This window comes from Octodon degus, unplaced genomic scaffold, assembly GCF_000260255.1.
Source record: "Octodon degus isolate 3935 unplaced genomic scaffold, OctDeg1.0 scaffold00061, whole genome shotgun sequence".
NCBI classification, from domain to species: domain Eukaryota; kingdom Metazoa; phylum Chordata; class Mammalia; order Rodentia; family Octodontidae; genus Octodon; species Octodon degus.
Genome location: NW_004524637.1, coordinates 258,123 through 283,017, shown reverse-complemented (window position 1 = coordinate 283,017; position 24,895 = coordinate 258,123). Strand labels below are relative to the sequence as shown.

Sequence of the window (24,895 nt, the reverse complement as noted above, 5' to 3'; positions counted from 1 at the left end):
GATAATATGAATGGGATAATTTTAATTCTTTTGAACTTACCTAAGCATGTTCTATGAGCTAGTATGTGGTCTATTTTGGAAAGTATCCCACGTGCAGCTAAGAAGAATGTGCATTCTAATGTTGTGGGGTAGAACACACTGTAAACATCTACTAAGTCCATTTGTTCAGAAGTTCGGCCCAGTTCTGATTTTTCTTTGTTGATTTTTTTTGTCCAGTTGATCTATTTGTAACTGTGGGATATTGAGTATTTATTTCATTTTTTATGACTGTTAATATTTGTTTTATAATATTTGTCTTGTATAGTTGGGTATATATTTGTTATGTTTTCTTCTTGAATTGTCCCTTTAAAAATTATATATTGACCTTCTTTGTCTCTCTTAATCAGTCTTGGCTTGAAATCGACTTTGCCTGCAAATAAAATAGCTACCCTGCTTTTTTCTGGGTTCTTGTTATATGTAGTATTGTTTTCCATTCTTTGATTTTCAGTCCATGAATTTCTTTTTTAACTAAGTGTATTTTTTGTGTGTAGCATATTGTTGGATCTTGGTTCTTGCTTCATTCTGCCACTCTGTTTCCTTTGATGAGCAAATTGAAACCATTTATGTTAATGGTTATAACTGATATATATATATATATAAACTTTTTGTCATGGTATTTTCCTGTTGTTGATTCCCTTCTTTCTCCCTCTGCTTAATTACTTTCCTGGCTTGGTATATTTGTTCTTTTGGGGTTTATGAGTTGTAGTCCTCATTATCTCTTCTAGAATATCCTTCAGTACATTTTGGAGTGCTGGTTTGGTGGTCATGAAATTCTTCAGGTATTCTTTGTCAAGGAAATATCTTATTTCGCCATCAATTTCCTGTGTTTGGCACTCATGGTTTAGCTTCTTTGCCCTAAGCTCCTCTATTTTTTTAAAAACTATATCTGCACTGGAGTCACTAACCATGTCTTTCTTTCTTCCTTTTTTTTCTGGTGCTAAGAATTGAACTCAGGACCTTGAGCTTGCCAGGCAAGTGCTGTGCCACTGAGTTATACCCCATCCTCCATGTCTTTCATTTGGTCAATATCTCTGTAGTTATCTGAGAAATTATCTCTTATTTGATTTTTTCTAGAGCCTTATTCATCTGCTTTGTTACTTTTGCTGTTGCCACTTTAGAGTCCAGATAGGTGGCTTTCAAATTGTTCCATTTCACTGCACCCTGTGGCTGCTTTTGGTGCACTGTAAGTCTGGGGTTGTGTCTTGCTTAAGTGTTTTCTCATTTTCTTTTCTTTTTTTTAGTTTAATTCTTGTGATGAGTATGTAAATTACTTATGGCATGTAGTTTTATTGCTAGTATTGAGAATCCTTTGGAAATTATTACTTCTCAGAGATTTTTTCAGGTGTAGTTGGCTTTTGGATTTTAAGTCTGTTGCAAGATCTGACCTTTTCAATTTATTTGGAATGAGAAATTGTTGCCTATTTGGCCTAGCTCCTGGTTCTTTGGCATTGGCTTATAGAATTGTTTATGACCCTTAAGCAATCTCAATCTTGACATACCAGGAAGATTAAAACAATTATGTCACCTTGGCTAAAGTAGTGCAATCAACAATAGCAAGAGCATCAAAAACAGCCTAGAAAATGACAAGCTGTGGTAACTATTAATTTGCCACCTTTAACTGTATGAACTATGTTTGTGGTTATTTAGTAAACTCTGAAACAAAACAAAAAATCATTTATAGTAAATAATCCCTCAATATGGTGATCTTACCTTTAAGGGAGAAAATTTAGGGGGGAAATTAGAGAAATAAAATAAAAAGAGGTTAGAAGCAAGGCTTGAGGAGAAAGGAAGATGATGCAAACTTTGGGAAACTGGTGAAGAAAATGGGAGGCAAAGAGAGAAAGGAGAAAATTTACTAATCAAAGAGATTATGGGGCCACAGAGGAAAGTGATCGATGATGTAGAGTGTGCTTAAGGAGAGTCACATGGACAGAAAACATTCTCTCAGGCTTTCACAGAGAGCAATTTGGTCAAGCAATGGCTGTGACTCATCCACATGGCTGACACTGACAAAGGATCTACAAACTGTGGTGTAGGGTTTCAGGGTAAATCCTGAGGGGAACTGACTGACCTTGGCAGATACAAAAGTTACTTTTCTTGTTATATAGGTTTTGCTTTATCTTGGTCTTAACCATCCAGCAAAAAAGTATAAAAAATAGGTAAAAAAGTAAAGCTATATTAATATGCTGAGCTGAAAAAGGCTCAAGGCAACAACTTCTGACATTTCCAGTCCTGTGGATAACCCATTACTGTTGTGGACTACTGAACTATATTGGATTATTTTGCTGAATTCACACACCTACAATATTTAAATAACAGTGGAATACCCATCTGTGACAAAACTAAACAAAAAAAAAGGGGATACAAATGAAGGACTGTTTTGTATCAGTATATACAAAATAGTTAGGCTAGATATATAGCTACTTTCTCTTAATTCAATGAAAAGAAAGACTTGTACTAATAGTGTTTGGACAGGATATCATGTCTATATCTTGTATTATGAATAACCACTGCAAAGACAACAATATACAATGTATTAATTATTGAAACTGTCCTACTAATCGATTTTAAAACTGTCTCATAGCTATTTGTTTCTCAATAAAATTAATTAAAAAAAAAGAGAAGGGGGAAATAAAAACAAGAACGCAACAACAAACTGTAAACACTCATCTGAAAATGAGAATGAATGAGGAACATGTGATTAAGCAGATATGGTATCCCAGTTATAGTAACACAATTAGCAATAATAACAACAGCAAGTGAAGTTCAGAAATTAACAAACTTTGATAACTAATGGTTTTGTACTTTAGACCATAGGAGCAAAGACTACAGTTATATAACAAAACAGATCCTAAGTTAGGAATTTGTACGTCAGCTAGTTCTCCTGAGTTCCATCTCTGTACCTCCCCGCCACATATCTGGCATCCTCTGGGCTGAGCAGTTCACCCATGTTCCCTCCAAATGCCTTCGCACAGGGAGTCTGAGGTCCTCCAGGCCGAGCAGTTCACCTGGGCTTCTCCCTGCCACTTCCATGTTACAAGTCTCCGGATGGTAAAGTTTTTAAACTGACATGCATTCGTATTACTTCATAACATTTTAAAATTCAACATTACTTTTTAGATTTATCTATGTGGATATGCAGTTCTAATTCATTATTTTCTTTCCATTATTGAAATCAGTTGCATTATACAGGCAATGTTTCAGTTCAATTAATTTTCATAGTCAGTTTTCATGTGTAACCACAGACTAGACCAGGAGAGAAGATGCTAATCGCACCTCGGAAGCCCCATCTCTAGCATCATCCGTTCCCCATCTGCTGTGCTGCCCCCAAAGAACTGCTTTCCTCACCTCTCAGCCATAGCTGCCCATTTAATGCTGCACAGAGTGCAGAGCAGTGGGCTGTATCTGGCTTCTTTCCTTTATTTTGAAATTTTTATTTATTTATTTGTGTGTGTGTGTGTGTGTGTGTGTGTGTGTGTGTGGTCAGCTTAGCTCACCAGGGGGCGGGGCTGGCTGACATGTGGTGCTGGGGGATTGAACCGCGGTCCCTGTGCTTTGCTAAGCTTGTTCTAAGTAGGTGCTTTAGACCACTGAGCCATCTCACCAGCCCCATCTTTCCTTTATTTTGAATGTTTTTCAAAAATACGATTTTACAACTGTTTTGGATTTTCAGAAAAATAAAGAAGATAGTCCAGGGATTTCCCACACACCTCACCACATTACCTCCAAATCCCCTTGTATTGGTCAGCTTTATGGTCACTGGGACACGATACATGATACACAAAATTTAAAGAAGAGTTTTCATTTGACCCATGTTTCAAGGTAATTCAATCCATGTCCAGCTGCCTCCAGTGCAGGAATGTCATGTGGAAGGACATGATGGGACAGTGTTCTGTGTACAGTACCAGGAAGCAGAACAGCAGAATGGTGCCAGAGAGAAAAGGGCATGGGAACAGACTCAGACCCCAGGGCTGTGCTTCCAGGCCCATCTAGAAGTGTGGTCTATGGAGCCCAAGGAAGATCCCAAATGCAATCAGGTTGACACGTCATGCTAAGAGTCATACCCTACTTCTAATATCCATTTCTTATATTCCAGGGCCCCACATTGTACTTAGTCTTCTGGTTTCTTCAGGCTTCTCTTGGCTGTGGCAGTTTCTCAAGCTTTCCTTTCTTGGATGCCCTTGAGAAGCTTGAGCAAGGCTGGTTGGATATCTCATAGGCTGCCCCCCTGCTGGCATTTGTCTGATGTTTTCCTCATGATAAGGTTGGGGCTGTAGGTTATTAAGAGGAAACCCACAGCGGTGAAGTTCTATTTTCATCACATCCTATCAGGCACACATACTGTCAGCATGATTTATGAGGACTGATGGCGGCCTTGGTCGCCTGCCCGAGGCAGTGTTTATCAGATTTCTCCACCACGAAGTCATTTTCTCTCCCTCTTTCCATATTGCAAGCTTTGAAAAGAAGCCATTACTCCTGGCCTTCCACTAAGGATTGGGAGGTTTTGTTCCCTTGTCTGGAAACATAAACTATTTGGAATTTTTCTGCAAGGTAGATTTGTCTCTTCTCCCTCACTAATTATTCAGTCATTTTTTCCATCAGTTAGATTTACATCTATTTACCCTGTATCTTGAATTGTAATCCAAATGACTTTATTTTGTTGTTCAAATTATTTCAGCTTTGGCCATGAGTAGTCTTCATGTTGGTTCCTGCGTTCTTTGACACATGCCCATCAACAGCACTGTCAGATGTTCTAGATTTATCTTGCTTGTTGCCTGCCCCAGTTTTAGGGCCAGCCATTTGTACAAGAAGTCCTGGCTTCTTTTACTGGAAAACAGTTTAAGATACCAAAATTGGGGTGGTATGCATTTTGTTGTTACTGGGTGTTGTTATTTTGTTTTGTTCTTTGGTGGTGGTGCTGGTGATGCTGGGAATGGAACCCACGGCCTTGCACCTACTAGGCAAGCAGTCTACCATGGAGCCACTTACACCTCTATAGATAACCTCCACATCTATATTAAGCTAAACATGAGTTCCTGGTGATATCTCCAATTCAAACTCTTCACTATGAGAAGCATTCTGGCATTTTCCTCCTCCTTGCCTGTAAATTTCCACACCAGTATTTCTTGCTATATGCTGTCCATTTACACAGTGGCCACAATCCACTCTCTATATAAAGCAACATCTTAATTGTTACCCAGAATCCCTGTGTGAAACCATTTCATCTGCTCAAATTATAACAGACATCTTTGTATGGATTTGTTTCCTATCTGTATATTAACTTGATGAGTCTAGTAGATTCTGTTCAGATTATTATCCTTTTTTACCACAGCCTCTCCAACATTTGTTGTTGGGTGATTTCTTTATGATAGCCATTCTTTTTGGGGTGAGATGATATCTCAATGTGGTTTTAATTTTCATTTCATGGATGGCTAGTGATGTGGAGCATTTTTTCATATATTTATTCTCTTCTTTAATTTTTTCCTCTGAGAAGTGTGTGTTCATCTCAGATGCCCATTTCTGGATTGGGTCTTTAAATTTTAGGGCCCTAGTGTTTTTAGTTCTTCATAAATTCTAAAGAGCAGACCATTGTCTGAGTACTTATTTGTCATGATTTTTTCCAAATTTGTGGGTTGTCTTTTCACTTTGTTGGTAATTTCTTTTGATGTGAAAAAACTTCTCAGTAAGAGCAGATCCCAGTTGTCAATTCTTTCAACTGTTCCCCATGCAATTTGATTTTTGTTCATGACTCTTTGCCCACCCCTATGTCTTCAAGAGTTCCTCCCACTTTCTTTTCCAGGAGATTTAGTGTCTCTGCTTTAATGTTTAGATCTTTAATCCATTTTGACTTTAGTTTAGTGCATGGTGATAGACCTGGGTCAAGTTTGAGTTTTTGGCAAGTAGAGAGCCAGTTTTTCCAGCACCATTTGTTAAAGAGGCTATCTTTCTTCCAGTGAGTATGTTTGGCCCTTTTGTCAAAGATAAGGTGGCTGAGTGTGTTCGTAGGGGCTTCAGGGTCTTCTAATCTATTCCATTAATCCTCAGGTCTATCTCATTGCCAGTACCATGCTGATTTTATCACAGTAGCCTTGTAGTATAATTTCAAGTCAGGAATTGTAATGCCTCCTGCCTTGTCTTTATTGCCCAGGATTGCCTTTACTATTCTAGGTCTTTTCTGGTTCCAAATAAATTTTAGGAATGATTTCTCTAGCTCTGTGAAGTATGTTGGTGGTAGTCTGATAGGGAGTGTGTTAAATCTGTACAGCAATTTTGGGAGTATGGCCATCTTCACAATGTTGGTTCTTCCTATCCTGACAGAAGTTTATTAAACCTCTTTCTACATCCTGATTCTTCTTAATCTAGGTATCTCAATTTCTTGTAACTTTACAACTATAGGTTTATATATTTTTAGTCTGTGTAACTAAGTATACATAAATACATCATTTTAATATCTTCTAGTAGATTGTATCCTTTTTTTAAATTGTGGTGACCTTGGTATTCTATTATTCCCCTGGATTCTTAGTTTTTCTACTGTCAATATTGTTATTTTAGATTTCTATGATTTAGATTTTGCTTGGGATATTTTTCCCATTAATTCTGAACTCTTTGATTTGGTTTTATTTTAGATATTATTTTAAAAGCAATGTGTAGGTAGATTTTATTATTTCATGTTATAATTATAGTCTTAATGTGTTTATTATATTTTCAGGAATGATTGTTAAAATATTTGTATGTATTTGTAGTGTATTTTTATTTCTATTTGCTAACACTTTTTCTCAAAGTGTTTTCCTTACTGTTATCCATTGGTGTGATAAAGCATTTTTATTCACCTTTATTTAAATATAAGAAACATAATTTGCTGTTTTTTAATTTATAGTTTTTTTCTATTATTCTCATAGTTACTTATAGATTACGGGATACTCGGTGAATTATGACTAGTAATTTTCCTAATATCTTCAGTATTTTTACCTACTTCCTTATCAATAGTAAAAAAAAAAAAACTATCAAGAGAAAATGTATAAAAAGAAAAAGTAGGTGTTTGGGAGATGGCTCAGTGGTATAGGCATCTGCCTGGCAAGTGCAAGGACTTGGATTTGATCCCAGGTACTGCATGCCTTGCCAGCTACCAAGCCTGGGGTACGTCATGCCAACCACTGAAATCAGGCGTAGTGGCACACTCCTGCAATCCTAGCACTGGGGAGGCTGATACAGGAGGATCACTGCAGCTCTAAGCTGTGTAGCAAGACCCTGTGCCAAATAAATAAATTTTTAAAAAGATTAAAAAAAAAAACAAAAACTAGAGCTATCTCAATTGACTTAAATGAATGTCCAAATCACTTTCCTAAGTTGAAAGCAGTTGGACTGTATGATGTGTACTATATGATTCCATTCAAAGGCTATAGATTGCATGTTCATTTGTATGTCCTTCAGGAAAAGTTTAAACTATAGGAACAAAATTCCTACCAGGGGCTCCCATGGGCTGGAGTTAAGAAAAGGACTTGCCACAGAGGTGTACAGGGGAGCTTTTTGGAGAGAAAGAAATGCTTTCTATCTTTATGATGATTTTGATGGCACAGCTATACTTTAGCCAAAATTCTCCAAATTTTGTACCTCACAAAGATAAATTTCATTGGATTTAAATTTTACTTCAAAAAATGTGACTTTAGTAAGTACGAATATAATCCAGTATCTGACCACTACTTCTCACCTTTCCATTGCACTTCAACTCTCCTTAGCTTCCTGCCTAGTCTCCCTTCTTAAGCACCATCAGTCAGTTTTTAGTTTAGTAGCCAGAGAGACTAGACTAACATATAAGTAAAAGCATCATATTTGTCTGTTCAAAACCAGCCAGAGTTTCCCATCGTGCAAAAGTTTGTATCAGTCCCTAGAAGATCTTTCCTTCCCATTTCTGGGACTTCTTCACCCTTCTCTGTGTCCCTGTATTCTCTCTCTATTTAGCTACACGGGTCTATTTCCTTCTTCTAGAACCAGACTGTGTTAGTATGCTTTGTATTAGCATAATAAAATGCCCAAGACGTGTTCCTTATAAAGAAAAAGAGCTTATTTTGGCTCACAGTGTTTCCGGCTAGGAAGTCCGTAAAGCATGGTGCTCTCTTACGAAGGCCTCCTCTGGCCTCACAGCATGGTGGAGAGGAGGCAGCTCAGTGCATAGAGGAGCACGTGTGCAAGGCAGAGAGGCGCGAGGAGCGACCCGACTTGGTAACAACCTGTTCTCATGGTGACTAACCTGCTCCTCCAATGCCTTTAGTTACCTCTTCTAAGGTGGCTCCTTCATAATTCCAAACATCGCCAATGAGCCTGCTCCCCCCTGTACTGCTCACTGAGAACCAGCCTTCCAGCACATGAATCTCGAGGGACAAATGATGTCCAAGCCATTCCACAGGCCCTTTTTCTCCCTGGGGTCCTTACCCTTGCTTCTCTCTCTGCCCCCTCCCAGGTGTTCCAGACCTCCCAGATGTCCAGATCACTTGGTCTGTACATAAACATCACTTGCTCTTTGAGATGTTCCGTGCCTCCCAATTTAATATTACAAATGCCCCACCAGCCCAGCTGACAAGCCCTACTCCCTTCCCTGCTTACTTATTTTTGCATGGCACTTCTGAATTTTACATGCTATAAATTTTACTTGTTGTTTTACTTGTTGTTGGTCTTCCTGCTCCCCACACCTCACCGTGGCCACCACACTGAATACAAGTTCTGTCCGAGAAGCAGCTGTGTGTGTCTTTCCTTGATTTCTGCCTTACAGTGCCTGAAGCTGAGCCTGGCGTAGAATAAACACTCAGCACAGTCACAGGTGCTCACTGAAGTCAAGAAAGTCAAGCATGCTGGTGTGATTTTTTTCTTCATTAATACATCACTAAAATGGTGGAAAGACTTAAATGAATTTATCTTTAATACTATGCATGTTAGTCAGAGTCTTTCAGAGTATATATTTTTCTCATAAAATAGGCTCATGCATTTAGGGGAACTAGCAAATCCAAAATCTTTAGAGGCAGTGTCCACGTTGAGTCCAAAGGCCAACAGACTGCTGCAGAAACAGGAAGAGTCAATGTTCCAGTTTTAGGACAGCCAGGAGGATTCTGTCTTATCCAGAGCAAGTTGGTTTTTAACTGATCAGATGAGGCCCACTCCTAGAAGAGAGGGCAGTCTGGTTTATTCAATCTATAGGTTTAAATGTTAATCTCATCCAAAGTACCCTCACCAACATACTCTGAGGATTGTTTGACAAAATATCTGGGCACCTCATGGCCAGGTTGGCATGTAAAATTAGCCATTATATTATAATATTAACACTATTAATATGTGAACTACGTCTACTGATTTTCTTTTGTTGTGACAAACCATCTGGCATTCCTAGAATAAGACTACCTTGGTTATGGTATATTGTTTATTTTCCAATTGCAGGATTCTATTTACTAATGCTTTATGTAGCATTTTCCATCTGTTTCTAGGAGTATAGTTGTCTTATGATTTTCCTTTTTGATCCTGCTTTATGTGGTTTGGTGAACACTAGCTTCATAAAATGAAATAAGGATTATCAGCTGCTCTTAGTGTGGGAGTTTTGTTATGTTTTATAGCTTCTATTTTTAGGGGCATTTTGAGTGTTTATTTTGTTTCTTTTCCTATTTCTTCCCTCTCTGATCACCATTTTGTGATAGCTTCCACTCAACTCTGGGCTAGATTTTATAACTGTGTTTTGGTGTTCTGCCCGACAATGGCCTTGGGGATGCTAGGTCACTAAGAAGCTGGTATTTCATGAGGCTTAGGTTTCACCTGGGGCTTGGGTCTCTAGAATCACCTTCTTAGACCTTCATGCTTTCAAAGTCTTAATTTCTAGGCAGTAGCAAGGCATTCTTTTGGCCCTCCCACTCTCCAGTTTCTGATTTTAAGCCACATACTTGTTTCTTGTCTGCCATCTTGGTCTGCCATCTTGGTCTGCCACCTTGATAGATTTGCCTAGAAAGGGCTAAGTTCCCTGTGGATTTTCAGACAAAAAGCCCAGTGGGTTAGAGTCTTCCAAAAGTTTCTCTTCTGCTTCTACTGAAGTAGATATCTTTTTTAGCTTTCTACTTTTGTACCTTTCCTGTCATTATTTTGTGTTCAGAGCTGACAAATGAATTGAAGCGAAAACTCATTGAACGTCCTCCCCCAGAATGCTCCTGCCTTAATTTCTTATTTACAATTTGCTGCCTTGTGCATGGGAATTTAAAGAAGCTATTTTAGTTCATCACTGTCTCTCTGAGTCAAACAAGGCAGCTATTCTTATCAGCCCCAGTGACAAAAGAACAAAAGAAAAAAGAAAGCTCAGCTTTAGCAAGTGGATGGTTCCTGAGCTTGGAACTCCTTGAGGAGGTCCAGACCCCTTCTCACTTTAGTCTTTGGGTCACTCTTGCTGTCAAGAGAAAGAAAACACTGAGTAATGAAGACATTTGTTAAAGACAATTTCTCTGTCAACACTTACAATTCCTTAGGCATTTTGTGATTTCCAAGAGAACAATATCAGAGGAGGAAAGGTCTGATCTGCTGTCATACCAACAGATTTTAATTTAGATAATGTCATTCACATTTATGCTCCCCATTTACTGTTCTAGTCCAAATTTTAATACCCCAGAATTCCCCTGAATTTAACTTGATCCAAAAAGTATCCACTGAACCTGCCTTGTTCTCAGGCATAATTAGTTGGTACAGACTGCTCTACAATTGTTCCAGGAAGGGTGAGCCTAAAATCATAGATATATTAATGACCAGTTTATATGTGAAGCCCTTTCCACAGGCCAAGCTCCTTGCTGGCCAAACAAAAAATAGATCAACTGGTAGGACTTGGTCCTTGGGAGCGTACTGCTTTGGAGGAAACCTGACGTTGTCATCAACAAGTGACATATTGTGGAAAATGAAGATGGTAAAACAGACTACCTGAAGTCAGATGGATAAAGGCCAGGGGAGGCCAGTAAATCAGTCCAGAAGCTGTTGTCAGGTTCCCAGCAAAAGTTGGTCCATGCTTCCCTTAGTCCTGACACCATCAAGGGAAGAAGAAGGTTGAACAGGATACTTTGATGCTGTTGAAAACTACACAGCTATTCCAGTATAGAAGGAAAGTCACCCCTTCTGCCAGAAAATTGTCATGTGTGTGGGTTGGGGAGATGGGTTAGTGACAGGAAAAGGTTGGCATTTTAGCTGTCTCTCAAAAGGTGGGAAAATTTGAACAGAATTTTACTGCATACCCTGTACCTTACCCTTACTCAGGAACTCAGTGAATGAGATGAAGTGACTAATTATCAAATTAGGTTTGCTAAGAAATTTTTAAAGAAAATTTTTGATCTAAGGTCAGATCAAAGTGTTATGTAGACTAAGGATTCATTTTGAAAATTCTGATTGTCAACAAAATCTTTTGTTTTGTATAGATTTTTACACATTTGAAAAATTTGCTTTTCTAAAGATCTCATTTGAATATGTTTCCTCTTCATCCCTTGACTCTCCTAGACTCTGTCTCTTTTTTATCCACTTACTCATTCAATGCCCATGTGGGGAACCACACAACCATGCTGGTCCAGACCTCTAGGCTTAAGCTAGTGCCTGAAATAACTCAGACACTATGACATGATTATGAAAAATGTTGTTTCTAAAAGGTTACCTTTGCACACTCTCCCAGAAAGGCCACCCATACTGGTTTTAAGTGAGGGTTCCCAATGTCCTTCCATTTCAAGGACACCAACCATAGCCTGTCTCTATGCTTTCAGGCATTGGAAGTACACCAAAATAATATCAGACCTGAAGAGATGTTAATCTGATTCCTGCATCTCCTTATTCCTTGGCTGGGAAAACACCCAGCATATTGCTACCTTTTGCCTTTAAATCCACACTATTTGAAAGGATCGTCCCCAGGTCTAGGTCAACTGGACTGGTTGAGTTAAAAAAGCACATGTGCATAAAGACAGTGTTTATATTTAAATGTCAAACATTGTGTGGGTAGATTTAGTGTTCCTTCCTACTCATGAATAACATTGCAAACTGTAATTAATTTATCCATGTCCCTATCAGCACAGCATTATTCTGGGACAAAAAAAGGGGTGGGGAGAGACAGAGGGGGTGGGAACTCAGTATTTCTTTTGGAAAAGTTTTCTTAATTGGATGTGTGTTCTTTCCATAATACCATAAAGATTATGGTTATTTGTCAAATGCAAGGGCAGCTGTGTTGCCTGAATAGTGGGTCCATAGCCAGCTGCACTGTCTTCCTTGAGTGACTGTGAATTAGTGCATATATCCCCAATATCTGGGCAGGGGCAGCTTAGATGACTATTTTTATTTTTATTTTTTGCGGTACCAGGGGTTGAATTCAGGATCCTGCACTTGCCAGGCAGGTTAAATGACTATTTTAATGAATGTCTTCTTGTTCACCAACTGGGCAACATTCAGGGGCATCTCTGGAGTCCAGCACACAGTACACACTCATAGAATTTATGCTTTACAGTTGAGTTTGCTTAATGGAAGAGCCCTGACCCTAAATCAATGATCTCTAATGTAACAGCCATGCACCACCTAATGTGTGCTGTCTGTAAATCTCTGGAACTGTAAGCAAAATGTTGCACATGTGTGCTTTTTAGAGGAGGGTGGAAGAGAGCTGAAGTTGTTCTCAAATCCCTGAGAAGAGTTTGAGAAAAGTAATAAACATTGATCTAAAATGATAAACAGAGCATACAGACCTGGCGCAACCAGCAAAGCTCTTACAACACAGCAGATGAGCAAGGTCAAAGCAATTCACTGAAGAAGTGGACTCTCGGATATGCATAAGAAGGAGAGGCCAGGTGTCTGCAAAGGGGCAGAAAGTGGGTCCTGGGAGGGGCTAGAAAGCAGGAACCAACTCGATACTACAGAACTGGACAGGACATGGTGAACAGAACTGGTCCTTGTAGGAGACAGCGTAGGGTTGAGAGTCTGTGGTGAACTCTCTAGTTCACACTTTTGTGTGGAGGAGGCCACATCATCAGCTCTGCGCTGCCCATTTGTTCTGCCAAAAGTGACCATGGCCTTTCCAGGTCCCTTGAGTTTTATAATAGAAACCAGAATTCATGATGTTTCATATGAGAACACCATGCATGTCTACCTGAATGATGAACAAAGGAGCCCCTATGATGTTCGGTGAGACAAACATTCTGTTTCCATTCATTGCCCAGCTTTCCTCCTGGTGGAGTCCTTTGGGGAAAGGTAGGCAGCAGCACAGCATAAATAGAACTGGTATAAATCCACTGCTAACAAGTTCACATAGTGGTATATTTCCTTACTATGATTTGAAATAATACTCAGCATTCTGTATCGTGGTGTTGTATTTCCCATGTAATGTAAGATATCATATACAAAGACACCCAGTGTTGTTACAAATTATTTGTAAGCATTGTCTGAAAGATTACGACAATATTGCACTATGTCAAATAACATTCTAGCATGTGTGCCGTTTAATTAGCCATTTTTCTATTCTTAGACATACACCTGCCAGTTATTTGTAAGTAAAACTACTAAGACTTTCCTACAGTGTGGATCCTTTCCATAGAACTGATTTCAAAGTGTGTAATTTGTCGAAGGCTATGGGAAGCTTTGGACTTCCCCAAGTCATACTGCGTGGTCTTATATTCCCACCCACATGGAGAGAATTCCACATCCCCTCTGTCAGCAAGGTGTAGGTCGTGTCTTAGATTGTGCCAAGTGTGGTCCCCTGGGAGCGCCTCAATTGACCTCCTCCCCAGGAAGCAGTGACCTGCCTAGGAAGCAAACATGGTGGCTCTGGACTGTCTTCTGGCCCTGGGTCACACACTTGCCTCTGCTACCTGCCTCCAGGTCCAGCCTGAATGTTACTCTGCAGCACCTGGCAGTCATCTGGGGACTGTTCTTTCTTCCTCTGACCTATCAAGCCGGTGGGAAACTGCCGTGAAATTTGCAGGTAAGTCACCTGGCCATTGGCCTCTTGCCCCTGAGACAACAGAAAGGCCATTGAAGGCGGCCCAAGCATCTTAGAGTGCAGTGCCAAGGTTCGGCGGCCTCCAGTGACTGTGGGTGCCTGTTGCCTAGTGCACCTGCACCCTCAGCTCTGGGTGGACACCCCATAAGCAAGCCTGAATAGGTGTACAGCTACAGCAGAAGAGCAAGATAAAGCCAAAAGGAGCCTGGTGAGGTTTTAAACCATCTTTCAAATGATTCTGTTTGGAGATGGTTTAAGGGGTGTTTGCACAGACGCACAGCCTACAGTACTGTGAGTGGGTGTCTCCCAGAAAGCTTTTCCTTTGGCCAGAAAGACCTCTTCTCCGCTAACCTCAAACTCCAAATGTAGCTCTGTTTTGCATCTATCTGTCTGTCTCCTGCGGAGTTTCTGCCGGCCCTGAGCCTCACAGTGGGATTCAGAGCGCTTCCCCTTGTGCACATGGTGGCTTGGCCTGGGGTGTAAGGTGCTGAAATCCTGATTGGGATGGGGTCGCCTCGGGGACCCAGGGCTCAGCGCAAGCGGACTGGACGCTGCCTGGCGTGGGAGGCCCCGCCCGCCCCGGCTTCCTTGGCCGGAGCAGGGCGCCGCCTCCGGGTTCCCAGTGCCTGGCTCGGGCGCCCAGCCCGCCGACCTGCTCCTTTCCTGGCGATCCCGGAGACCCGGACGCCGGTAAGTCGGGGGCTCCTAATCAGAAGGGAACGGCGTCTCAGTCTCACCGAGCCCAGCGGACCGCCCCAGTGGGAAGCGCAGCCACGCGGGTAGTGGAACAGCGATCTGTGTAGTTCAGCCCCTCACCTTCTTTTCCCCCTCTGCGCGTGTCTTCGCTTACTTTTTTTTTTTTTTTTTTTTTTTTTTTTAGGGCATCTCACCGCTGTAGAGCAATGAAAACATTTTTTTCATTAATATTGAATTATGGGCATTCTTGTAGAAAATTTGGAAAATACCTAAAAGCATCAAAAGAAAATTAAAACCACTACCATGCTGGTCTTCACTTTGTTTTCAAAGTAGACCTTCCATTCAGCAATACTTGAATACTATGCACCAGCCTGAAAGAGTAAACATTTATTATTTTATTTTATTTTACCTCATCTCGTCTCATCTTATTTGATTAGGAAGGTTCTTGGCTCTTTTCTGTGAAAGGGAAATGGGATGTGGAACACATTATTGCTATCTCATCTTGATTATAGTAATGGGGAAACCGAGGACTTCCGAGGAACGCTGGGAGCAGCTGCCCTCCATCCTGCTAACTCACTTTTGTCTGCATCTGAATTAAGCAGAAATGCCCAGCTCCACAAAGGAAGGCCCTGGGGTAACCGTAACTCATCTCGGGTCAGGGCCGTAGGGTCTCTGCCGCGTTCACACGTGGCGCTGGCGTTCACCATGTGGTGAGTTTCTTGAGGTGGAAGCCCTCTGCCTTCCTGCCTTTCGGGGCTACTGATCAGAGGAGTTGAGGCCCATCTGTGGATGCCCTGCTGCCTTCCTGGAGGAGACCCTCTGAGCTCATCTGCTAGGGCTTTCCTGGAGGAGACCCTCTGAGCTCATCTGCTAGGGCTGGTCTGTGACATGCAACTGGCAATTGAGCCATTTGAAAGGAAGGTTCACTTTGAGATTTCAGAGGGACGCACTGATGCCACCTCGGAGGGCGAGACTTCCCGGTGATTTGGGACCTTTCTTTCTGGCAGCTGAATGGAACGCTTGGGCATTCATGCATGGATGCCTGCTTCTGATGAATGTGGACTGAGTTCCCACCACAGGCCAGGCACAGTTCTAGGGATGGGGGATAGAACAAAGAACAACCACGCAAAGATCCCTGTCCTCAAATGCCTGCATTTTTGTGGGAAAGAAAACATTAAACAAGGAACACAATGATCAAGACAACTATATTATATCAGGTGATAAAGCACGGTGGAAAAAAAGAAAAGCAAGAGGTACTGAGAATAGGTGACAAAAAATGTAAACTAGATTACAAATACATATATAACTATGAATACTATAAAATTAATATGAAAAATATAACGAAAATAATATGAATTTTAAAATATAAAAACACACTGCATTGCAAGAGGTTTTGCATGGTTATTCTTGTTCACTTTGCCATCAGAGTGGAATTGACTCTAGCACTTTGTATTCTCACTTAACTCAGAAACCTTTGTTGAGATGTTCTGTGAGAGTGGGGACAAAGGTGCAGAAGAGCATCTCTGACCTTTGGAGCTCTTGGAAGGAGATGCCCAGGCACATCTTCAGATCATTCAGTATAAGTGAGAATATGATGGGCGCTGTAGGAGAAAGAGACGAAGAGGGGGATGCGGGTCACCATGGAGATGGGTGATCACCTAGGGGTCATACACTGTTTGGTGTAGGAGCTGGCTTTTGAAGGAGCGGTAGAATCAAAGTAAACAGGCGTGGAAGGCAGGCTCAAGCTTTGGAGAGAGCAGCAGAAGTAAAGCAGGGCCTTCACAGGGTTATTTCATGCACAAAGCCCTGTAGTGTGCCACCAACATTGACTTCATTATTCTCAGCTTTTAAATGGGAAAATTAACTAACTAGCTAAATAAATTTAACAAAGCTGAAGTTCCTTAGATTTATTTCTCTTGCTGAAGGTGAGGTTCCTGTCCGCCCTCCTTATAAGTGACTTCAGCTGTCATCCACTCTCTATCCAGAATGCTTGCCCTCTTCCCATGTTGGGTTTGACTGGGTCCTGTGCACTTGGTGGATTCCCTGAGTGATTGCATTCTTTATACCTCTCTTGCCCCCAAAAGAGGTCTAAGGAGTCCTGGGAATAGGAAGAGAGAGCCAGCAGGTGACAAAAAAAAATCTGGCCTTGCCTCTGCATAGTTTTCTCCCAATTCTTTGGGAGACCCTGACCACTTTAGGAACAGTGTGATGCCAGGGGAGGGGAAGGAGAGAAGATCTGGAGCAAACCACTTCCTGAAGGGTCTGGTGGCCTCGGTTGGCTTCTTTCTGACAAGAGGTAAATACTGTGTTTCCAGAATTTGTACATAGGTCTGTAAGAAATATGAACACAACAGAGAACTGCTTCCAAAAAAATTGACTCATCAAATTCTTAACTTAATTAGGACCATATTCATCCAAATTAAGCTTATCCTTAATTGGTTTTACCCTAATTCTGCTTCCTAAAACAAATAATGTCAAATGATTTCAAGACAGGATCTTTGAGTCTTGCTTAAGGAATGTGCTTTCAAGGAACTGCTTCAGGAATCCTGGTAGCAGGAATGCTACCCTGTTCCTCCAAAGGAGGCATTTTAGGAAGATCTTGTGCTTCATCAGAGACAGCGGGGCTGGAGTCAGATCTCTGGGCTTTGGCTGTGACTTCTGCATCATGACATCTCCCCTGCCTGCCCCAGAATGTACCCCTCCTGGAGGAAAGCTGTGTGTCAGCCCAGCTTTTGTAGCCTTGCCCAGGAAGTAAATGCTTAAGAAAAGGCAAAGATTGCCAATGCTGGGAAAGCATCTGTTCTGGAAGCTTCCAGGCAGTTATCGGTGCTGATAGGTGAGCCAGCTGGAGCAGGCAATAAAATACAGAGGTGTGTGCCAAGAACAGTGAGGTGCCCTCCACCGGCTCCTTCTCTTGGTGCAGGAGGGATCTGCTTGGGCTTCATTTGCAGCTGTTTCGTTCACCTCGGCTGCCCACCATCCAGCATCCTGAGTGAGTCCCAGAAGGCCAGCAGCCCTGAGGCAGGGTCCACACCTCAGACCCAGACACAAACAGAACTGCGTCTCTTCCTGAGCTCAACAAGACCCAGTTGGAGAACGTTCAGCACAGGCTGGTTTTGCTTGGTGTGGGCATCCCTATTTCCTACTGCACCTGCTTCTCCCAGCTCTTTCTCCACTGTGCAAGCTCCACAAAGCCGTGGTTCTGCCTGGGGCTTGGAGCTGGGCCTGGAGGGATAGGGACAGTGGCAATGCTTGTTGGCCTATTTAGGTCAAAAATCAATCTTCACTTAGGTCCTCCATTTCTCGTGAGAAAAGTGACTGATTCCTTAGTCTTTTTGAGTATGTCTATCTGGTCCTGGGACATCCTTTTTCTATAATAATAAAATGTGTGCCCATACCTGAAATATTTCATTTCATACATATTTTGATATGAACAATTTCCTCTGGCAAACCATCTCAACTCTGTGGAATACAGTTTTCTATAAATGAAGATTGTTGGGTCATCATTCTCTAAACCCACTTGAGTCCAACAGTTCGACACTGGGGTTACTGGGTATGTGGGCGATTTGGTATCATAATGAAAGTGAACTTGGAGAATCTGATATGAATTCCCAAATGGCCTGTAGATTGAACTCTGCACCATGTTGCTGACTATTAAGAGGCCATGGCTTGACTCATGTGGAGACTCATTACACAAAATACCACTGTGTCCCAGCCTCGGGGCACAGAGGACATTTAGCCACAGCAATGCAGTATGTTAAATGTAAGGCAAGAAAAAGTTTCCTTTAAATATACAGAGTTGTTCTTTGACAGGCAGTTAATGAACTTGGCTTTTCTAGTCTGGCAAAGGCACTGACAGGCTAAGAATTGAAGGTGCCAGTGTGTGTCAGGTTGGGGACAGTTAGAGTTACAGTAAAGATGATAATCTGTCCCTGGGAACCTGTCTTCAGGCTACATCAGAGACATGAAAAACCAGGGAAGAGCTGAAAAACAAATGAGATTTGAAAATTAAGAGATTAAATTATACTTTAGAGTCTTACAAAAACTCTCCCAGGCACTCTGCAGTGAAACGAAGATTTTATACATCCTATACCACACCAAGATGTCCTCAATCTTGGCTACAAATTAAGCTTTCTTGGAGGGATGTTACCATGTTATAACAGGGCTGTCATACTGTTATAAAAAAAATTCCTGGTACTGAATAATTTCTAAAGCAAAGAGATTTATTGCTTATAGTCCTGGAGATGGGGAAGGTCAGGGTCACGGGACTTATCTCTGGAGAGGGTCTTCTTTCTGTGTCATCCTGTGGTGGAGGAAAGACAGGCAAGAGGGCATGAGGAAACCAAACTCGTCCTTTCATCAGGAGACCTCCTCCCCAAAATAATGGCATTAATTTCTTCTAGACATTCCTTAAAGGTCACAGCTTCCAAGATTGTTGCAGTAGGATTAAATTTCCAATATGTGAACTTTTGAGGACACATTCAAAGCATAGCAGGAGGTTTTTTAAAAAGCTCCACAGCTAAGCGGGAACCTAGATCAAGACTATTAGAATATCTCTAGCGGCATCACTATCTTCACTATCACAAGAGAGTCCCATGTGATACTCAGCCTGGTCTCCAACCAACAGCATCAGGACCACCCAGGATGGCTGGGCCTCAGACCTGGAACAGAATCTCCAGAGGTGGAGCCTAGCAATCTGGATGGAAGTTAGGTGTGTTTTTTGTTTTTTTTCTTTGTTTGTTTTGGTACCAAGAATCAAACTCAGGATCTGGCACTTGCTGGGCAGAGATAGATACTTTTAAAGCATGCTGAGATATCAACACCACCACTCTGGAACAAAGCTAAGGATAGTTTGGGCCAGGGAAGCTTTCAAGGCAGATGTTTCTGACTACTTCCCTGGCCATAGAAAAATCCATATAGATTTAAACAACATATGTTTTCAGTAAGCCCATCAATATGAACGAGATGCAAAACATTACTCTTAAGGTACTGTACTTAGTGGAGCTATTGCTTCTAAACCTATTAACTTTTGCGTTTCCTAATATTGCCCACTGTAATTCTAGTTTCACATGGTCATTAACCCATAAGAACTCCTTAATAGTAAATGGTTGCTGGGTATTTGCCATTGTGGTCACGCTGGGTTCTAGAAAAAAAAAAAATGATCCCTTTAACTTCAGATGTGCTCATTTCTAGGGCAGGGTTCTGTGCATCTTTAGGTGGTCTTGATTCATTTAGGAAGAAATTGAGAGGATGTGTGTATGAGATACGTAAGGCAGGGGGATCATAAATTCAAGTTCAGCCTGAACAACTTAGTGACTTATAAAGACAAAACTAAAAACAGAAAGGGAGGCAGATGTAGCAGGTGAGAAGGTGCTAAGTTTGATCCCAGTAACCACACACACACACACACACACACACACACACACAGAATTGGTAACAAGGATGTGTACTTGGGCATCTCTTATCCTTAGAGATAAGCCCATGTCATCTTACAAACCCTAGCAAGCCTTGTGCAGACTTAAAAGACTAGCCATCAGGCCAGCTACAAACATCTTCACGTGTCACTTATGACTGATCTGGCCACAAAGTAAAGAAGAGGCCATGGTCTGCCAAGAGACAGCCAAATCTAAAACCCTAAAACCTCAAATCCTTGCGCTACAATTTCTTAACTATGTGGAAAAACCAATAAACTTATCTTGGGAACCGCAAAGTATGTGCTTGCTATGTCCCCTTTTAGAATAATGGCCATTTTAGGTGTCTTACACAAACAGCCTGCAATGTCAGTTATGCTTCTTCCTATTTTAGAAAGGGGGAATTTCACAACAGAGAAGGCTCGCTTGTGTCACCTGTGCCTGTGTGGAGGGGGTGTGTGTGGTTTGACCAATATACACTTTTGACTTTAGGTTGCATCTTTCTTTTAGGAAGTTGCCTAAGACGTCCACTCCCCACTGAGGAAGCTTGAAGCCCAGGATGATCTTGTCAAATTCCACTGCTGTGGTGCCCATCCTGGCCACTGTGTGGCAGGGTACAGTCCAACCAGGCAGCAATTCATCTGGCCTGGCCCGTAGGTCCCCTCTCCGTGATGACAGCAAGCTGGAGGCTCTCTACATCCTCATGGTGCTGGGGTTCTTTGGTTTCTTCACTCTGGGCATCATGCTGAGCTACATCCGCTCCAAGAAACTGGAGCACTCACATGACCCATACAATGTGTACATCGAGTCAGATGTCTGGCAGGAGAAGGACAAAGCATTCTTCCAGGCTCGGGTTCTGGAGAGCTGCAGAGCATGTTATGTCATAGAAAACCAGCTGGCTGTAGAGCAGCCCACCACATACCTGCCTGAGCTCAAGCCTTCTTCATGAATGCCAAGGCTGGTTAAAGTTGGGCAAGCTCCACATGATAATATGATGTTCCTAATCACATGCTTCTCATATTTGTGATTATATGATTGCCTCTGACATTCTTTTGTCATTTTCAGGGCCTTGGGGATTAATGACACTTCCTAAAATCACATTCCTCCTATAGAAAGCTTTTGATTGCTCCTAAATATTTGTCCATGATTGTTATATATAGTAGAATTCCTGACCATGGCCTCCAAATATATAGGCTGCAAGCTGAACATGGTGGTTGTCTTAGTTACTTTTCGCCCTGCTGACTCAAAATAGCCACCAGCCAAAGTAAACGAAGGAAAGGTTTCTTTAGATCACAGTCTGTAGATGTTTCAGTCCACAGTGGGCTGGCTCCAAGGCGGGGTTGCATGACACCCAGGCATTGTGGAGGAGAAACAGTTCATGGTGGGCAGAAGGTAGCAAAACAAGCAAGGGACAACCATGGCTCTTTCTATCACTTCCATCTTATCCAGGCTACTCAGGGTAGGGTGCACACATACCCTTAATCTCAGTACCCGTGAATTTAGGGTTACATCATGAATCAATCCCAGAGTCCCACAATCTAGATCCAGCCACCTCTGAAAAAACCTCATCACATGAGGCTTTGCAGGGAGGAGCGTCTAGACAAAAGCCATAAACAACAGTGGTGCTCTCCAAAATCCCTGAATTCTGGGAGTATCTAACCCAGCCTGGGAAATTTAGTGACTTAATAAGACCCCTGTCTCAAAATAAAAGAGCTGGGGATATATCTTAAAGCAATGGCCTAACCCAGTTCCAAAAAGTGAATATATGTAGTTATGCAGTTACAGTTAGTTATAGTCACATTATAGTTATATGTGCTTCATTTCCCATGCCCCTTGCAGCTAGCAAGGTACCATGACTATCTTCTGGCCATTAGAAGTGGAAGTGATGAATGCAATCTCCAGTCAATCCTCAGAAAGGAAATGATGTCCTCTGTCCCTTTCTCAGTGGTTAGGACATAATGAGTGTTGAGCAGCTTTACCTGGGAAGGAACAGCACATTTTCAGGGAGCAGAGCAAGAGCCTGGGGCCTAGGCAAAGCCGTGAAGCAGTAGCTCCATGCCTTCCTGGACTCTCCACCTGCACAAGTTCATGGGAAAGAAAATTTAATACCGCTCTTCTTGACACCATTGCTACAATGGCAGAAATAACGTCCTTTCTGATACACCTGCCAAACATGACCACACCCAATGGCATGGCGTAGCCAAAGCACAATATTTCTGTCCTTGTCACTTCTGTGCTTACAACAGTGCTCTATCCTCCTCCTGTCTTCCTGTCTCGCATTCCTCCTCCCTCATACCACCCACTCTATGAGTGTGTGTGCGCGCGCGTACACACACACACACACACACACACACACTTCCCACTCATGCGTCTCAATCTATAAGGAACTTGTTTTGTATAGGACTGAGATGGAGAAGGAAAAAAATGTACTCTTCCGGACACATACCCAAGGGAAGGAGCTCAGTTACCAGCAGAGGGACAGAAGTGCTCCCGCCACCCCCAAGAGCCCAGGGGAGGGGAGGTTGAGCAATGACAGCACACAGGAGTGGCAAGGCATGTTGAGGTAAATGAAATAGCTGATGGGTTGAACTGTGCTCCCTGAAAGGTACATTCGCATCCCAATCCCTGGTACCTATGAATGTGGCTTTATTTAGAAATAGGGTCTTCATGGATGACCATGGTAAGATGATTGGAGTGGGCCTTAATCCAGTATGACTGGTGTCCTAATAAAAGGAGGAGAATTTGGATATAGATACAGGAGAGTGGCTTAGGATGACAGAACAGAGGGCAGGGTGGTGTAACTCAAGCTGAGGACCACCAAGACTTGAGGGCCAGCCACAGAAGCTGGTAGAGGTCAGCAGGAAGCCTGGCTCACAGTCATTAGAGGAAGTGATGAGGCTCTGCCCACACCATAAAGTCAGACTTCTGACCTCTCAGCTGTGAGGGGATGCCTATGTGTAGGATAAGTCCCCACCTTGGGATGCTAGCCCTTGCCACCCACCCCTAGAGACAGAGACAGTCTCAGATTCCCTGCCCTCCAAGGTGGAAGATGGGGAGTTGGGGGGGGGATACTACCTGGAAAGAGGCCTCCACCTGTCCTGATAGGGTCACAGAGAGCCAGTGCCAGGCTCTTACAGCTGTCACCTGTAGCATCAGCGCCTTCAGCACCATAACATGCTGGGAACCTCACGTTGCTGAGGGGGTGCTTTTAAATGTTCTGTACTCCTGGAGAGTACAGAACATTTAAATAAAATATCATTTTTATAGACTCTGATGGAGTATAAGTGAGAAGCATCCAGCATTTGTCCTCAAAGACACATTGGGCCTCATTTCATACTAGTTCTCATTTCACATCATAATCAGTGAGTCCTCTGTTGTTCTTGGGGACATTACTGAGTTACTACAGTCTTCATAATGCATGACTTTTTGGGCTCCTGAGTCCTTTGAAAATCCAGTGAAAGCTCTGATCCTCCCCCTACTCTGAATGTGCTACAAACACAATATTTTGCCCACTCTCTCAGGGGACCATGGGTCACTGGAGCCCAGAGATGCCGGCTGCTCTCTCATGGCCCCTGTGTGAGCTGGACCTTGCTTTAGGCAGACACATGTTGGCCAGATGGAGGCAAAGGACTTTGGAGAGGGACCCAGTGCACTTGTGATTGGCAGTGTGATCCACAGCGGCACGGTGTCCTTGATATTCCAGGCGCACAGTCGGGTCCTTATCTCCCATCGTGTCCTGCACCGAGATGCCTGTGCCTTTTAAGGCAAGGGAGATCCTGAGAGCTTTCGACCTCCCTGCCCTTGAGCGGCCGGGCCTCGCTGCTCTCATGTCCCCCAACCACACATCTCGGATCCCTTCTTCCTTCCTCTCTCCCTGGATTTAAAGAGAGGAGAGAGCGGTGAGGAGAGGAACTGAGCCACACATTTTCAGGCACTCGTTACCGTATTACAAAATCTGCTTTCCTGTATACAGAGTACTGGCCATGTGCTGGATTTCATGCCCAGCTCTTCACAAATAGAATCTTGATATTTTGCATGCAGCATTTTATGTGTTCATATAGGACAATGATGATTTTGCTGTATTAAGATTTTCTGAAAACTAAAGTCTGTTATGGTCTGGCATGGGTCCTATATCCCTAGGATACTTTTAGAAGATGGATAACAGTTTTGGGGGGCTCAACTGAGGTAACTCCCTATGGAAACATGATTGTGGAGAGCTCATTCGCCACCAGTACACAGCATGCCAGAACAAGAGGTGTGGGCCCCTCGGAGGCCTGCAAATTAGAAACAAGGAAAGCAAAGCCTCAGAGGAGGATGGTGGCAAACTGTAGTACTCCCAGCTCCTGGCATTTGCAGCCAGCAGGGCATGTATACAAGGTCTTAAAGGACTTCTGGGTATTATTAGAGAAGCTGTGAAATCAGACTGTCCAAACAGTCTGATGAACAATCTCTGCTATACAGAGCAAGCTCCCAGGCAGCCCCAGGCCACACCTGGTAGTCTATGCTATGGTCTTCCCAGGGCGCATGTGTGGGAGGCTTTGGCCTCAGAGTGGCAGGGCTAAAGTGCAGGTATCACTAAGATGTGGTCCCAGTGGATGGTGGCTAGGTCATTGGGGTGCTGCCCTCAGGAGGGTCATGTAGCTCCCACTGGGCCCCACAGTTGGTTCCTGTTAGAGAGGCTGTGATAGGACAGCAGGATCGGTTCCTCAGGGCGCTCTGGCCCTGTGATCTCTCCCTCTTCCATGTGATGTCCTGTCGATGCATGTACCACATGACA

At 42.6% G+C, this 24,895-nt stretch overlaps 1 protein-coding gene across 3 annotated transcripts; it reads left to right on the top strand.

The window, feature by feature from the left end:
- The first annotated feature begins 14,002 nt into the window (after window positions 1-14,002).
- Kcne1 (potassium voltage-gated channel subfamily E regulatory subunit 1) lies at window positions 14,003-21,317 on the top strand. 3 transcript variants are annotated; one of them, XM_023718729.1, is made up of 2 exons: window positions 14,003-14,219; window positions 20,629-21,317. In XM_023718729.1, the coding sequence occupies exon 2, from the start codon at window positions 20,678-20,680 to the stop codon at window positions 21,065-21,067; it is 390 nt and encodes a 129-aa protein (XP_023574497.1). In that variant the 5' UTR covers window positions 14,003-14,219; window positions 20,629-20,677; the 3' UTR covers window positions 21,068-21,317. The 3 variants fall into 3 exon arrangements, with proteins under 3 accessions (XP_023574497.1, XP_004634446.1, XP_023574498.1); XM_004634389.2 differs by lacking the exon at window positions 14,003-14,219 and adding an exon at window positions 14,489-14,701; XM_023718730.1 differs by lacking the exon at window positions 14,003-14,219 and adding an exon at window positions 16,951-17,003.
- Window positions 21,318-24,895: the final 3,578 nt, after the last annotated feature.

Coding starts and splice junctions, on each gene's coding strand:
- Kcne1 (XM_023718729.1), top strand. CDS start 20,678: ATGATCTTGTCAAATTCCACTGCTGTGGTGCCCATCCTGGCCACTGTG.